Source organism: Pristis pectinata, chromosome 23 (genome assembly GCF_009764475.1).
Source record: "Pristis pectinata isolate sPriPec2 chromosome 23, sPriPec2.1.pri, whole genome shotgun sequence".
In the NCBI taxonomy this organism is placed as follows: Eukaryota; Metazoa; Chordata; class Chondrichthyes; order Rhinopristiformes; family Pristidae; genus Pristis; species Pristis pectinata.
The window spans coordinates 33,997,024-34,012,813 of record NC_067427.1 but is presented as its reverse complement, the minus strand read 5'-3'; the positions used below and the strand labels follow the sequence as shown (position 1 = coordinate 34,012,813).

The following is a 15,790-nucleotide window of genomic DNA, read 5'->3' as shown; positions in this document are numbered from 1 at the left end:
CCTGCGTACAGAAGGTAAGATCATGATCTTGCACCATAGAAAGCATCCTAACCGGATGAATCACTGCTTGGCATGGTAACTGCTCTCCCCAAGAGCCCAAGAAATTGCAGAGTTATGAACGCAGCCCAGTCTATCACTAAAATCAGCCTCCCCTTCATTGACTCTGTCTATACTTCCCGCAGCTTCGGGAAAACAGCCAACATAATCAAGGACTCCTCCCACCCTGGCCATTCTCTCTTCTCCCCTCTCGCATCAGACAGCAGTTACAAAAGCTTGAAAGCACGTACCACCAGGCTCAAGGACAGCTTCTATTCCAATGCTAACAGACTCTTGAACAGACGTCATATGCTGAAAGATGAACTCTTGATCTCCCAATCTACCTCATCGTGGCGCTTGCAGTTTATTTGTACCTGCACTCCACTTTCTCTGTAACTGTAACACTATATTCTGCATTCTGTTTTCCTTTTTACTACCTCGATGTATGAAATGATCTGTCTGGATGGCACACTAGTAAAAGCTTTTCACTCTAGGTCAGTATATGTGACAATAATAAACCAATACCAGTGGAGCAAAGCACGTGGTGATTTGTTATAAAATACTTGGAACACTTCTTGTAACCTCACAAAAATGAATAGTTCTGATAGATATTTTGTTTTTAATATAGCCTTTTGCATTAACATTTTTAGCCTTTGACATGGTGTAGGAAATTGGACCTATTCTTTCTGCACTTACAATTTGCTGATTCCAAGCAAGTCACTGGATCTTGAGGCAAAGGATGAAGATACACCATGATAGCCATATGCGTTGCTGTTCCCTTCTGCCATGCCAACTCCTTTTAATTCAGGGAACTGTCTTTCTGTTTGTAAATTATTTAGAAAATATATTGGTGCTCTTTTGTACGATAACAGGACCGAGAGCTTGTTTCAAGGATGCAACAGTTAGTGTGTACAGTGCTGATAAAATCCTTGAGTTCTGATCTCCTTTATATGCCATCCGCTTTCCAACATTTCATACACAGTACTCTACATCTCAAACAAGTCTCCAATAAAATGGATCAAGTACAGCAAATTTCAGATTCTGTTCTCATTCTACACAGGCAATATTTTAACAAAAGCTTCTTAGAAACATGGAATAAATGATCAGGTTACACCATTAATAATTCATTCCTTATTAACAGTCAGTGTCACCACCAGGGCACTGAATGGTTTTGTCAATTATAGTCAATGTCTTACTACCTGTTTCATTTCTCTGCAATTAATATACTAAGTATATTTGAATATTTCCATCCCACAAATATCATCTATAATTTGTATAATATTCAATGCATATAGATAGTCCTAGAAAGACTCTTTGGAAACAGCTTGACACCAGTTGACAGACCTATAACAGCTGAATTTAGTTCACTTGTTTTGTTGGTACGGGCTCCTGTTGCACTACACTGCTGGCTGGCTGACAATGAAGTTTCACGGCGAGACCCTGAAACAATTGGACCACTAGCTGAATCTTGGAAGCCACTTTTTGGCAAGGCAGCCATCAATGACAAAATTTGCCATCGCTTTCAATGCACTAGTGTAGCCTTCGAACTATTGAAGAAAAGGGTGTTTGAATATCGCGATCTTAGACCAGGCATCAAACTCGTGGTCTACTGCAGCAGTGTTCCCTGACCTCCTACATGCTTCTGAAGCTTGGATTAGCTGCAGCAAGTACCTTGTGGTACTTGAAAGACACTGCCAAGGCTGTCCTTGTATAAACTTCCAAATTCACTGGAAGGATAAGCAAAACAATATCAACAACCTCTCTCGGGCTAACATGCTTAGCACTAGGGCCCTAATTACATTCATCATTCATTTTTCCATTCCATTTTATTCCATTATCCCCTCGGGGAGGCTTTGCCATTCACATGCCCGACACCACACTCCTGAAACAGACATTCTATTTCGAGCTCTGTCACAGGAAGATGATATCAGAGAGACAGAGGAAAAGATTCAAGGATGTGCTCAAAGTCTCCTTGACAACATGCAACCTTTATGACTCTTAGAAAACACTGGCTCAAAGTGGAGAAGGAGCATTCAGCTGGTATTGAGTATCCTGAGTCCATGTTTTGGGAACACATTAAAGTCCTGTGTAAACAGCAGAAAGTGGGCACTCCTGGATGGCAAAGTATCCTCACAAACTACCTACACACCAGCCCATTGGACACCTCCTTCACCATCTATTGGCGAGTCTCATTGGCCTCATCAGACACCTCAGAATCCACAAAACCAGAGTGGAAGTCTTCCTCAGTCTCCTAAGTAGTAGATCATGAAATAACACAAATATTTCTGTTGTGAAGTTACAGCAGATAAATATACATATCAATCAAATATTTATCTTTTATTTCAACAAATTATATTTAAATGAATGAACTAATATTGCATCACATTATATTATAGAGACTTAACATAAATTCATTTGCATTAAGGAAATTGAGAAGAATGTAATGCATTTTATTGATAATTTACTGAAAACTATGTTCCTGAGAAGGTCTTCTAAAAGGTAAGATGTAAGCTGCAGCTAATAAAACAAGAATAATAGCACTCAATAAAAATATTGGGTTTATATTTAAACTACTCTTATCCTGGAAGAATTTGGATGTAATCATGGCAAGAGTTAGATTTAATGAATGTATCTGGTCACCTCTGTTTTTAATCAAGTTTATGTGGACTAGAGAGGCACTGGCTTCCAATGTTAAACTTTTACAATATTTCTAACCATCCTCTAACCATCTTTATCCACAACTGATTTGTGGATTATACTTTTCAGCTTCCTCCTGAATTCCGTGCCATCACAGAAGCCAGATATGGCTGAATCAGGCAAGAACCTGGTGATACTGCTCCGCAATTACACATAATTCTCATCAAGCTGCAACAGAGCACCTATCTGACAATTTGGAGATGTTGCCAATTAAATACAGCACACGATAAACACAACGACTTTGCCTAACAACTGTACTTCTTTATTAATCACAATTGATTCAAACAACTCAAAGATTCACCACATATTTTCAAACAAGACTTTTTAGTTTCACAACTTCCACAAATTCACAACTTTGTTTTTTTGTTCTAATTGCGTTTTTATTGTAAGCATTTTGTATAATTTGTTTATGTTTTTCTTGTGAATGCTGTTTATATGATCCTATATGCCTGTGATGCTGCTGCAAGTAAGTTTTTCATTGCACCCGTGCATGTGACAATAAACTTGACTTTTGACTTTTGAACTTCCAAACCCCACTACCTATATTCAGATATTACCCACTCTTGATGAACCTGGCTGGGGTTCGATCTTGGCGAGTTCATCTCTAAGTCCCTGACTCAGGGTCTTCTTCAGTGGTTGTTCTCTGGGATCACTGCTGCTGGTCATCTCGTACAACAACTTATTATACATTTCTTCACATACCTCAGAAACATTGCTAAGTTCTTTACTGCTTTTATACATCCTTAATTTCAATCCTTATCCATACAAGTGTGTGCTTCCTTAATATCTTTGAATTGCTGCTGGCACCATCCTGCAATTATTTTAACCACTTGGTTTCTAAATTACTAGAGTGTTTATTTGAGATTTGTAATCTGTGAAGTAGTACTTTTCCAAACACGCTATCTGCTTGTTCTGTCTTCTGGATAGCCCACAGTGGGATGTTTACAATGGGAGAATCCACCGGGCTGTAAAGCTGTCTCAGTGATGTTCTCACTTGATACTGAACAAGTGTCAATTATGTGGCCTTCTTTCAGTGTGCCGCTTTGTTCTGTGATTTCCAACATCTCTTCCAATCAGTCAAGATTGTCACCTTGTTGTGGTGGAGAAGCTAGTGTGGTCCTGAGATCCCGAGAGCGGTGCCGTCTGGAGCTATGCTCCTTGTCGGGTCACCCATGGCGGTAAGGTCGACGGTGAGGTCCCGGACAAAGAACAATCCAACCAAGACCTCAACGGTAGAACAGGCGGACGAAGTTATTTCAGACTCAACGGCTGTGAAGGCGGATGAAAGCTGCAACAAATCCATCAGCTCCAATCGTCGTGGTTTCCATGCCATTGGAATCAGTTGGTTGATTTGTGAAGTATCATGTGCTTTTTGCAGTGCAACATCAAGTACACGTTAAACAAATACACGCACAGGTGTCTTCACTCTGTGGGCTACTTCTGATCAATGGAACGAAGATCATCATCCTCGACCTCGAGGGATAGCCACGACGACGTCCAAGCAGTAGAGTATCCTCCCAAAGCCTGATGGGAAACTTGACACCACTCTGGCTGATACAGAAAACTGCAAGAAGTAGGACAGATGCAATCCAGCTAACTATTGCACAATCAGTCTGTTTTCAATCAGCAGCAAAGCAATAGAAGTGTCTGCAGTTATATCGGGCCCTGGTCAATTTTGGAATATTTGTACAGGAACTGGTCTCCCTAAGGAAGAATATATTTGCATTAGAGGGAACACAGCAAAGGTTTCACCAGATTGATTCCTGGAATGGAAGATGTTAATCAGACTGAGCTATACACATTAGAGTTTAGAAGAATGCAAAGTGGTCTCATTGAAGTATACAAAATTCTTAAGGGCCAAGAAGAAAAATGTTTCTCCTGACTGAGGTGTCCGGAACCAAGGGTGACAATTCAAAACAAGAGGTTGACCATTCAGGACTGAGCTAAAAGATTTCTTGGTCCAGAGGAGAGTAAATCTTTATTGAAGAGGTGTGTGGGGATTCAGCCACTGTGGATATTATTGTGCTATTATTACTATTGGCCTTTGAAGAGACATTCTGACAAAATTAAATATTCCAGAAAGTATCTGTCAGTCAAGCAGCTTCAATGCCTGCACTAAGTTTATATTTGGATTGCCTGATAGGCTTGTGATTGAGATTCTGGTTGAACACTTGGATTCATTATTCTCTGCTTAAAAAAAACAGTAATCCAGACTTTGAACTCATACATCTTTGACAACTGCAATCCAAATCCAAACTCCACGTATTCTGTAAACCTGACAGATGCACTTCACGGCAGCCCTGATTTTTCGAATTGTTTACCTTTCTGAGACGTACCTTTGAATTTGACGGATACGAGGCTTTTTTAAAGCCCCAAAAGCTAATCTATTGGTTATAGGTGAACACTTCTCAAAGGCTCGATCTCAGCTTCCAAGATTTCAATTCTCAGTGGCTTTCCTCACAAGCCCCTCAGAATATGGGGACAAGGATCAGCCTTATTTGAAAATACGGAGATATATTTCCCTTATGTTGCTGATGTCAATCCGGCTTCAGTTGCTTTGGTTCGTCCTCCTCCCATTGTCTGCAGCGCCCATTTTCTCAGCATGCAGCAATTGTGGCTGTGCAAAATGAGGAGGTCCCATGTTGATTTGACACCATCATGACAAGCTTGCAAAGGGAGGCCCTTTAAAGAAACAATTTTGAAAAAATGTGCATTGTGTAATTTGCCAGAGCGGGGAGGGAGGGAAGGAGGGAGGAGGTGGTGCGCCCTGCAATGCCTGGGTGTGCAGCAGCCGCACACACACACAGGACCACCGGCTCCCGGTGACGTCACGCGGCGGGCGCTGCGTCACCCGCGCTGAGCCTGAGCCATGGCTTCACCGGATCCTGAGGTAACGAGCAACTTTTGCCTCTCACACTTTCCCCTTCCCCCACCCCCGCCCCCACGTACAAACGCCGCCGCGGGGTATTTTCTGCCGGGCGGAGGCCCCGGGCTGTTAGAGCGCCGCCTGCAGCTGGGAAATACCAGCCGGCGGATTGGGTTTTTTTAATTAAAAGTTGGCGCTTTGTGTCGTGTGCGTAAAAAAATAGGCTGAGGGGGGGTGGCCTGCTGGCCGGAGCCGGCGGCCCCGCACCCTGTATAGCCAATGCGACGCTGGTGTCTGCGGATGGGCGGCGCAGCCGGCAGGCTGGTTCCCGGGCGGCGGGCAACAGACGGAACGCAAGCCTCACTCCAACGCCGAGGCACTTGAGGAGATTTTTGTTTGGGCAGGCGGCTGGGAAACGTGTGGGGGAAGAGAGCACTGGTTAAAAAAAAATCCTCATGGATGCAGGAACACCCCACCTCTGAATGAGAACAGCGTGCTCTTGCCTTTAACGCGCGAGTCTGTGCCCGACAGTTGCCATCACATTCAAAAGAAAGGTGATGATTTTTCTGTGGGGGCGGGTGGTTGGTGGGGCAGCGGAATACGGAGGATGGATGGACACCTTTCCCAATGGTCAACAAGAAACCTCTTCGAAATTCAGCTTTTGCACGCCGAAATAGTGGTCTGTTGCACAGTCCATGCATTTCTGCACTTTTTGCATGTTTGTAGTTTCATTTGTTTACACCATGGTTATTGATGTCTTGTGTAAAAAGAAATCTTTATTTTTGAAGAACCTGCTTCCTCCAATCTAGATGAAAAGACTTGTTTTTCTTGTTGGGCTATGCCCAGTCTGGAATGGATTAGCTTTCTTTTGAGGTATCTCTGTTTGGTTTTTATAATCTAGTGGTACACTAAATTGGTTTAAGGTGCACTGTGATCTGTACTATTGAGTTTTCAAGTCTGCCTGAACAGTTAACAGCTCATTGTGTTGCAGGTGAACGTCAGAGTAAATTTTACCTGCAGTTGAACATGACATGCTATAGGTGTTGTGTTTGCTTGCTTTAAATGGATGATCATCAGTACTGAATTTCCTTAGAGATTTTGCTAATTTGACAATAGTTGCAAGAATGAAGATAGGAAGAGATTGATGTTTCTGATTCTGGGTGCTTTTTTAAGCACCTTTCTCTTTTAATCCTTTTATTTATAGGTTTGTTTTCTTGTCCATGTCAAAATGTTTCATTCAGCAATTCACTTTCTTGTCATTAATCAGCCCAAAGTAGAGGGCCTTTACAGTATAGTATAGCATTGGATTCTGCAACTGGATCAGGAAATTCCATTTTAGATGGTGACCAAACTATTATTTTGTAAGGCCAGACATGTCTGTTTTTCATATAGAATTTACTTCCCTTTTGACTGCTTACTAATTACTTTAAGGTTTGAGTTCTTAATATACATAAAAATGCTGCTTTTTTTTAATCCATGGTTGTTTTCATTTAGTGAATCTCTAGAATCTTTATAAAGTTGTAGCTGCTAGAAAAAAAAGGTGTGCTTAATTTTTACAAAATGTTATCTTTGATATTTATATCAAAGATCATACTGAGGCAAAATTGCTGCTGTCTCATTTTATTGTTACCGATTTTTGACGGAGGCCAACTGATAGAATCAACAAAACTGATATGTCAATTATTTCTGTAGCTATAAATGGATCTACTTATGAAAACTAGTAGTAGCTGGCAGCATGTTAAGATCAGTCAGTTGACATAATTTGGACATTAATACATATCTGTGTTTTGTCTCCATCCATTCTTTCTTATTAACCAGAGAAATTTATTTTTCAGTACCTTTGAGAAAAAGGGATGTTTTGTCCTTTTGTGAGTAGCATTATGTTTCTGGTAAATGGTGAGCACTTCTTTAATGTTGTCAATCAGTTATTTGGTAAATATTATATTAGTTAAGTTTTAAATGTTTCTGAGCAGATTGGATTTGGCTTTCCATTAATCTGTGGGACATATCAATGGCTGTACTAGTGTGCACAGTGACATATAATTATTTTTGGGATTATTTGAGACTAAAGTTTAAGATTGAAGATCTTGTTGAAGGCTAGGACAGTATGCCTTTTAAGATAGTAATACTACCCAATGGACAAAGTTTAGCTGCTGCTGAGGGATTGGAGATTGTCCCGTACCTATTGTACAGATCTCAATTGTTTTGAGTGATTTAGCTGACATTTAAGCATTTCAACTAGTTTACTTCAACCAAATGAAGAACTGTGTGATCATCGTTTCAAGCAATTTTGTAATTTTTTCAGTTGATTCTGTAGCGTAAGAGATTCCCAAAAATAGGTTTGGGTAGTTTGAAATAATGTATTTTTTTTTACATGTGCAGGAATAAAGTATCTCTATTTGTTATGGGAAAACAAACCAACCTGGTAAATAGACAAATTATGGATGAACAAAGGATGTGAATTTGTGTTAATGTCCAAAACCACATTCAGAATTTTGTGTGTCATTTAGGGCTTTCTTTAACTGTTTCATTTTTTTTTCTAAATTGTAATATAGAAGCAAACTTCATGGTGTCATTTGTCTCCACCTTGGCCTTTGAGGTTATCTTTCCCTAGAGATGAGGTACAATTGTAAAGGAAGGACATGTTTGTAGATTCTTCGTTGTATTTACATTGTTTTGTTTAAATGGTGGTTCTACTTATTCTGTTGCACCACATTTATTGATGATGTCCAACTTGTATTCACACTGAATTCAGTTACGATTAAATGCTGATGCAGGATGTTTAATATCAACATTGGACCAGATGATTTTGACAGTGAATTGTTTGTCTTGGTAGGACTAGAGATCTGAATAAGATGTTGGGTTTCAATTTTTTTGTGAAGTAGTGTAGTGCAAATATAAAGAATATATTAAGATCTTCATTTACAAATTAGGTTTTCAGTAGCTGATAAAGTAATTGAAATATTTTGAGTTTAAAATCTTGAATTTATTATTATAAAATCAATTAAAGAAGCCTTTTTTTAAAGATTCAAGATAGTGCAGTGCATTAGATTCCAAATGGCAGGCCTTCATGTCTGCCAGCAGCTTGGACCATGAAATGGCTGAATCTGCAGTGAATTTATATCCAATGAGCATGCTCAGAATGCTGTAACTGAACCAATAGGGGGGGTTGAAGAGTTGGCTTATATACTGTATTTAGGTGTAGCTGATCAAACACAACTATAAAAGTATTCTTCATTAGTTGAGTAATTTAAACTCGTTTCTTTCTGAAATCTTCACCTACCATAGTTGCATTGCTCTAGTGAGTTTTAGGTGTCTTCCTCTGGTGACTTAATGGATTGGTGAAGTGGGACAATGCCAGCCTTTTAGTCTGCTATTAATTCAACACTCTATGTTGCGCCATTTTAAAATGTTCAACTGTTGAGAATTTGTGTGTACGTTTCTATGAGATATAGTTGTCTCTTGCAATTTATCAGCCATCTATTAAAGAACTGATTGTAATAAAATTGGTGAAATAACCTTTCTACCGAGATGCTGTTCACTTATCCATCTGTGCTGAAGCATATTTGCCAGTAGTTCTGAGAACATACATTGTACAGTTTGGCAAAATGGATGAAGAGTGTGATCCAAAATGACACTATGACCAGCAGCTTGATAAACACAATGTGTAATGAAGGAACTTTTAAAATTATGTGCAAATTAGGACTTCAGTCGGTTTTGGTCAAAGACTGGAGTCATATTTGATGGTGAGGAAACAACCTGATTCTGATATATTAACTATTTTAAACTATGAAGAGTTTTGTAAGCTGGATGAGAAATGGACCATGAATACCACTTTATCGAAAAGTAGCAAACCATAAGCTGAAGGACAGTGAAATTCAGCATTTTGAAATTCTTTATAAGATTTAGCCAATAAAGGCTAAATTATCAGAATTCAGCTTGTTTGATTAAGACTCCAGTTTGTTCTTTTAAATCTATCTAGTTGCACTGTCATTCAGGTTGAATAATATTTGTTCATTAGTCTCAATTGCCATATCTTATCGTAATGTTGACATTTCTCGTTTATTGTTTCATTAAACAAGTTGAAGTATTTTAAATTAAAGCATTTTGGTGTCTCTAGTTAAGAGATCTGTGTTGGAAGCTGAGTTGATTTTAGCAAAATACATTATGTTGGGGGAAATCCATATATTTACTTTTCTTAACCTCCTAAGAAAAGACCAACTATTTGTGAAACTTGGATTTATCTGATTTTTACAGTAGGATCACTGGTTCAATGGGGAACACTTTGGAAATTAGAATGATAACCTGGTCTCGTGTCATCTATAATTTGTATTCTTGGTTACTTGGTTTGTTGTATAAATGCTTTGATCACTATACTTATCAATGACAAAGAGAAGGAGATCGTTTAACCATTAGGTCCTTGCTGATTCCAAGCAGCACAATCCCATCAGTCTAATTCCCCCTCCTACTTCCCTGTAACCCCACAGCTTACTGCCTCTTAAATGGCCAAATTCTCCACTTTGACTCTTCATATTTACCGGTACTAGAGGTACTTTAAAGTAGCCATATAACCTATCTGTATGTCTTTGGGACGTGGAAGGAAACTGGAGCATCAAGGAAAAGACGTGCAACTGGGTGACCATAAAACTCCACAGTGGGAAATGTGCAAACTGAACAACGCAATATGTTCCTGAAGCAGATATGTTTAAATTCAAAATATCTATGCAATGCCTATGAATAAGGAATTGTCTGTATTGTTAAAAGCTCTGCTTAAAACTGTCATTTCAGTTTTGAATATTCCATACAGTAATATGGAATGTGCATTAGGTTTAATATCCACACCAGATGCAGCAGTGAGTAACATTTTACTGCTTTCAGTTATTTTTGTGACATTTTTTGTAAGTGCTTACCAAAGAGTATTTAAAACATTTAAGTTTAGATTTTGGACTCTTTAATGTGATGAATGATTCACTGCTATATTTTGTTAGTGGGACAAACACTTTATTTTGTTTCTTTAAAGATCAAATATGAATCTTACTGTGTTGCATACAATTCATTGAGGAATTGTTTTTATGCTCTATGCTTAGTGCTTGTTTTCCAATTTTAGAACTAAGCATCTGAAAGAGACTGATTTGATACTGGAACCCACTGCTAGGATGTCTTGCTGACATTGCTTTTCCTTCATTTTTTTGCTTTTATGCATTTTATAATTAATTTTCACCATGCTTTGGTTTCCATATTTTTGGTAGAAGTGAACTGCATTTAAATAATGTCTTGCTTGTAGTGGTTTTGGATGTAACAATACAGGAATAATGGTTATATTTGTAGCAGCTTGGACTACAAAATGGCTGTCTGTAGTGAAATGATCTCCAACAAATATGCTTGTAAACACCATCTGAACCAATAGGGGGAGTTATACTGGAGCTGCATATGACAGAATAAAAATGCCCTACTTAAAAGAACTTCCATTCACATTTGGCTCTGAAATAAATAATATTTCAAGTTATTTTTTTGAAGTTAGTGTAGTATATAGACTCTGTCACTCTGTGACTAGTGTAGAATATAATCCTATGCAATTGCTTTTAGCACAGTAGAAAATAGCCTTGTTAATTTATCTAATGTTCTGGCGAGGGGACATGTAGAAATTTTTTTAAGAGGAAGGACAAAGTGATAACCAGAGTCTTATCGGGAGGGGGTAGTGCATACAAACGTGAGAGGAATTGGATTTGGGTCAGGAAAAAATGGGAATGGACGACATTGAAGGTTCTATCTGAATGCTTGCAGTGGTTGTCATAAGATACCTGAATCAGCGGCACAAGCAGAAATTAATGTCTATGATCTAATAGTTACAGTCACCAAATTAGGAAATTAAATATTTTGGGATACTGACCTTGATAAGTAAAGCAAAGTGGAAAATGTGGTGGGGTAGCCCAATATTAAAGAATGGAAGGAATGTAGTCAAGAGGAAGGATCTTAATTTGGGAAATCAAAAAGTCAAATTAGACTGGGTGGAACTAAGAGATGATAAAGGACAGAAAACATGGGAATTTGTCTCATAAAGAACTACTGCATGGTATAAGTTGGGGAATAGGAGGTGCATGTAAGAGTATCAGTACAATCATCATGAGGATCTTGGGGGTGGACAAGGCAAACCAAATTAGCAGTATTAGTGTGAAGGATGAATTTCTGGAGAATATATACTTTTTTTTGAGAAGAGTATCTTGAAAAACCAACTAAAAACAGACTTTTTCAAATCAGTATTGTGTAATGAGAAATTGTTAATCAGTGATCTGATAGTTAAGGGGCTTTTCGGGAACAATTGTAGAATTTTAGATTAAATTTGAAGGTAATTTAGTTCAATCTGAAACCAGAGTCTTAAATCTGAATAAAACAAATTACAAAAGCATGAAGTGTGAGTTGGCTATGTTAGTCATAGAGTAATATCGCATGGAAACAGGCCCTTCGGCCCAACTGGTCCATGCCGACAAGGTGCCCACCTAAGATGGTCCCATTTGCCCACATCCCTCTAAACTATTCCTATTCATGTACCTATACAGATGTGTTTTAAATGTTGTTATTGTACCTGCCTCAACTACTTTCTCTGGCAGCTCGTTCCATATACCCACCTCCCTCTGTGTGAAGAAGTTGCCCCTCAGGTCCCTTTTAAATCTTTCCCTTCTCACCTTAAACCTACGTGCCCTAGTTTTTGATTCCCTTTCCCTGGGAAAAAGACCATGTGCTTTCACCCTATCTATGCCCCTCATGATTTTATAAGGTCGCCCCTCAGTCTCCTACACTCCAAGGAATGAAGTCCTAGCCTGCCCAACCTCTCCCTATAATTGAGATACAAGAGAGACTGCAGATGCTTCCCTCCCACCCACCTTTTTATACCGGATATCTCCCCTTTTCCTTTCCAGTCCTGATGAAGGGACCCAAAACATCGACTGTCCATTTCCAACCATCGATGCTGCCTGACCCACTGAGTTCCTCCACCATTTTGTGTGTTGCTCTCCCTGTAATTAAGGCCCTCAACTCCTGGCAGCATTCTTGTAAATCTTCTTTGCACACTTAAGTGTCAAGTAGTTGGGGAACTTTAGGACAATAAGCAAAGGAAAACTTAAAGAATGAATATTTAAATTTACAAATTGTATATATTGTGGCGGCCCGCACACGTGGGACTCGAACCGCCATCGGGAGCCACGGGCGCATGCGCGGAAGCGCATTTTGAACTACCTGTTCAGGGCGGACCTTTCGGGAACTTCCTGACGTCACGTCTGCCCCGCGGGTCATGTGGGTGCTTGGGTAGAGAGTTTGGCGCGCTCTTTGTTGAAGTAAAGATTCTGAGTTCGGCACTCTGCCTCCGTGTCATTCTTCTGTAGCGCGTCGCGTTCGGCTACATCTTGGTGACCCCGAGGTTCTAGACAGCATCTGGAACCGACGACTCAGCGACCAGCCATGAGTTCGAGCAACTCGCACAGCGCAGTCTCTCTGAAGCTCCTGACTTTCTGGGCCACTCAGCCCCATGTTTGGTTGGAGCAGGCTAGTTCCACATCAGAGACATTACAGCCGACACCATGCGGTACTACTACGTGGTCAGTGTGCTCGACCAGGACACGGCAGGCCGGATCATCGACTTCCTACACCAGCCACCAACGGAGGACAGGTACACTAAGATTAAGGCGCTCCTGATTGGTACCTTCAGACTCTGCCGCCGCGAGCGAGCCGCGTAGCTCCTGCACATGGACGGTCTGGGCGACTGCATGCCATCCGAGCTCATGAACGATATGCTGGCGCTCATGGATGGCCATAAGCCGTGCTTGTTATTTGAGCAGTTGTTCCTCGAGCAAATGTCGGAGGACATTTGCCGCCTCCTCACGAGTGAGGATTTCAGCAACCCACGAAGGGTCGCGGCTAAAGCTGACGTCCTTTGGCAGAGCAAGCAACGTGGAGCAGCCTCCATCGGCCTAGCCACGACCGCACGGCCCAAAGCCCAGGCCCCGCAATCGGAGCCGTCGAGGCCCACGGGGGAGAAGGATGAAGCTTCAGAACAATGGTGTTTCCATCAGCAAAGATGGGGTTCAGGCGCACGCTGCTGCCGTCCATCATGTGCCTTCCCGGGAAACGCCGAGACAGCCTCCTGTACCTCTGGGACTGACACTTCAGGTGGCACTTCCTGGTAGACACCGGGGCCGAAGTCAGCGTACCCCCCCCACCCCCGAACATGGACACACGTAACGCGGTCCCAGGCCCCGAGCTCACTGCCGCAAACGGCACCAGTATTCAAACGTACGGCTCGCGAACCTTTCCACTGCGTTTCAGGTCCAACAGTTTCACTTGGACTTCCACGTTGGCAGCGGTGTCACCGCTACTACTAGGGGCAGATTTCCTACGGGCCAGCTGCCTACTGGTAGACCTGAAAGGCCGTCGTTTGGTCCACGCTGAGACATTCCAGACTTTCCAGCTCGGAGAAGCCAAGCTGCCGGCCCTCCACCTGGATTCCGTGACCCTCTCGGGTAACAAATTCGCCAGGGTGTTGGTGGAATTCCCCTCCATAGTCACCCCGCAGTTCTCCACGGCCGACCCCAAGCACGGCGTGCAGCACCACATCCCCATGCAAGGACAGCTGCTGCACACCTGAGCTCGCAGGCTCCCACCCGACAAGCTCCATCTCGTCAAGGAGGAGTTCTGTAAGATGGAAGAGATGGGAATCATACGCCGCTCAGACAGCCCGTGGGCATCCCCACTGCATGTGGTGCCCAAGTCCACAGGAGGGTGGAGGCCCTGCGGAGACTACAGAAGGCTCAATGACGCCACAACTGCCGACAGATACCCGGTGCCCCACATCCAGGACTTCATGGCGAACCTGCATGGAGCGACCATCTTCTCGAAGATCGACCTGGTCCGGGGATACCATCAGATCCCAGTGCACCCTGACGACGTGTCCAAGACAGCCCTCATCACCCTGTTTGGCTTGTTCGAATTCCTGAGGATGCCTTTCGGTCTCAAGAATGCAGCCCAAACCATAGAAACCATAGGAAACTACAGCACAGAAAACAGGCCACTTGGCCCTTCTAGTCTGTGCCGAAACATTATTCTGCTAGTCCCATTTACCTGCCCCCAGCCCGTACCTCTCCAGACCTCTCTCATCCAAAGGCTCATGGACTCAGTGGGACGTGGCCTGGATTTCGTTTCCATTTACTTGGACGATATCCTGGTGGCCAGAAGTTCACGCCTAGAACACATGGCACATTTGCGCCAGCTCTGCCAACGCCTAAGCAGCCATGGACTGGCAATCAACCTGGTGAAGTGCCAGTTGGGGCTGACAGAGATCGACTTCTTGGGCCACAGGGTTAACCAGCATGGCGCAGTTCCCCTACCGGACAAGGTCCAGGCCATCTGCCAGTTCCCCAAGCCCAGCACAGTCAAGGGCCTGCAGGAGTTCGTAGGGATGGTTAACTTTTATCATTGGTGTGTGCCGGTGGCGGCACACGTCATGAGACCCTTGTTCAGCCTGATGGCTGGCAAGGCCAAAGAGGTGGCATGGGACGCGGAGTCCACGGAGGCGTTCGAGCAGGTCAAGGAGGCGCTGGCAATGGCGACCCTCCTAGTACACTTGAGAGTCGATGTACCCACGGCACTCACAGTGGATGCTTTGGACACAGCTGTCGGTGGAGTCCTGGAGCAGCTCGTCGAGGGCCAGTGGCGATCACTCGCTTTTTTCAGCCAGCACCTACGGCCACCAGAGGTGAAGTACAGTGCTTTCAACAGAGAGTTGCTAGCACTCTACCTGGCTGTCTGGCATTTCCGGTATTTCCTCGAGGGAAGGGAGTTCACTGTCTATACGCACCACAAGCCCCTCACCTTCGCACTGGCCAAGATATCGGACCCATGGTCAGCTGGGCAGCAGAGGCACCTGTCTTTTATTTCAGAGTTCACCACGGATGTCCGCCACATCGCGGGGAAGAACAACGTCGTCGCTGACACACTGTCTTGCCCCTGCCTCCACTCAGCGGGCATACTGTCCTCCGGAATAGACTATGCAGCATTGGTAGAAGCGCAACAGTTGAACACCGAGATCCCAGCTTACCGCACCGCCGTTTTGGGACTCCAGTTGGAGGACGTCCCCATTGGCCTGGCAGCGATTCGACTCCTGTGCAATGTGTCTACCGGCAGACCCCGACTCGTGGTACC

At 42.6% G+C, this 15,790-nt stretch overlaps 1 protein-coding gene across 3 annotated transcripts in view; it reads left to right on the top strand.

Moving 5' to 3' along the window:
- The first annotated feature begins 5,495 nt into the window (after positions 1–5,495).
- The window catches only part of LOC127582227 (histone-lysine N-methyltransferase EHMT1-like), a 193,079-nt gene continuing 182,784 nt past the window's right edge, over positions 5,496–15,790 (top strand). Inside the window, exon 1 of one of the 3 annotated variants that reach the window (XM_052037349.1) lies at positions 5,496–5,623. In XM_052037349.1, the coding sequence (XP_051893309.1) occupies positions 5,603–5,623 (21 nt within the window). In that variant the 5' untranslated portion in view covers positions 5,496–5,602. Of the gene's footprint in view, positions 5,624–5,860; positions 6,154–6,374; positions 6,473–15,790 lie in introns of those variants that run through there. The other 2 variants (XM_052037351.1, XM_052037353.1) reach the window with 2 other exon arrangements.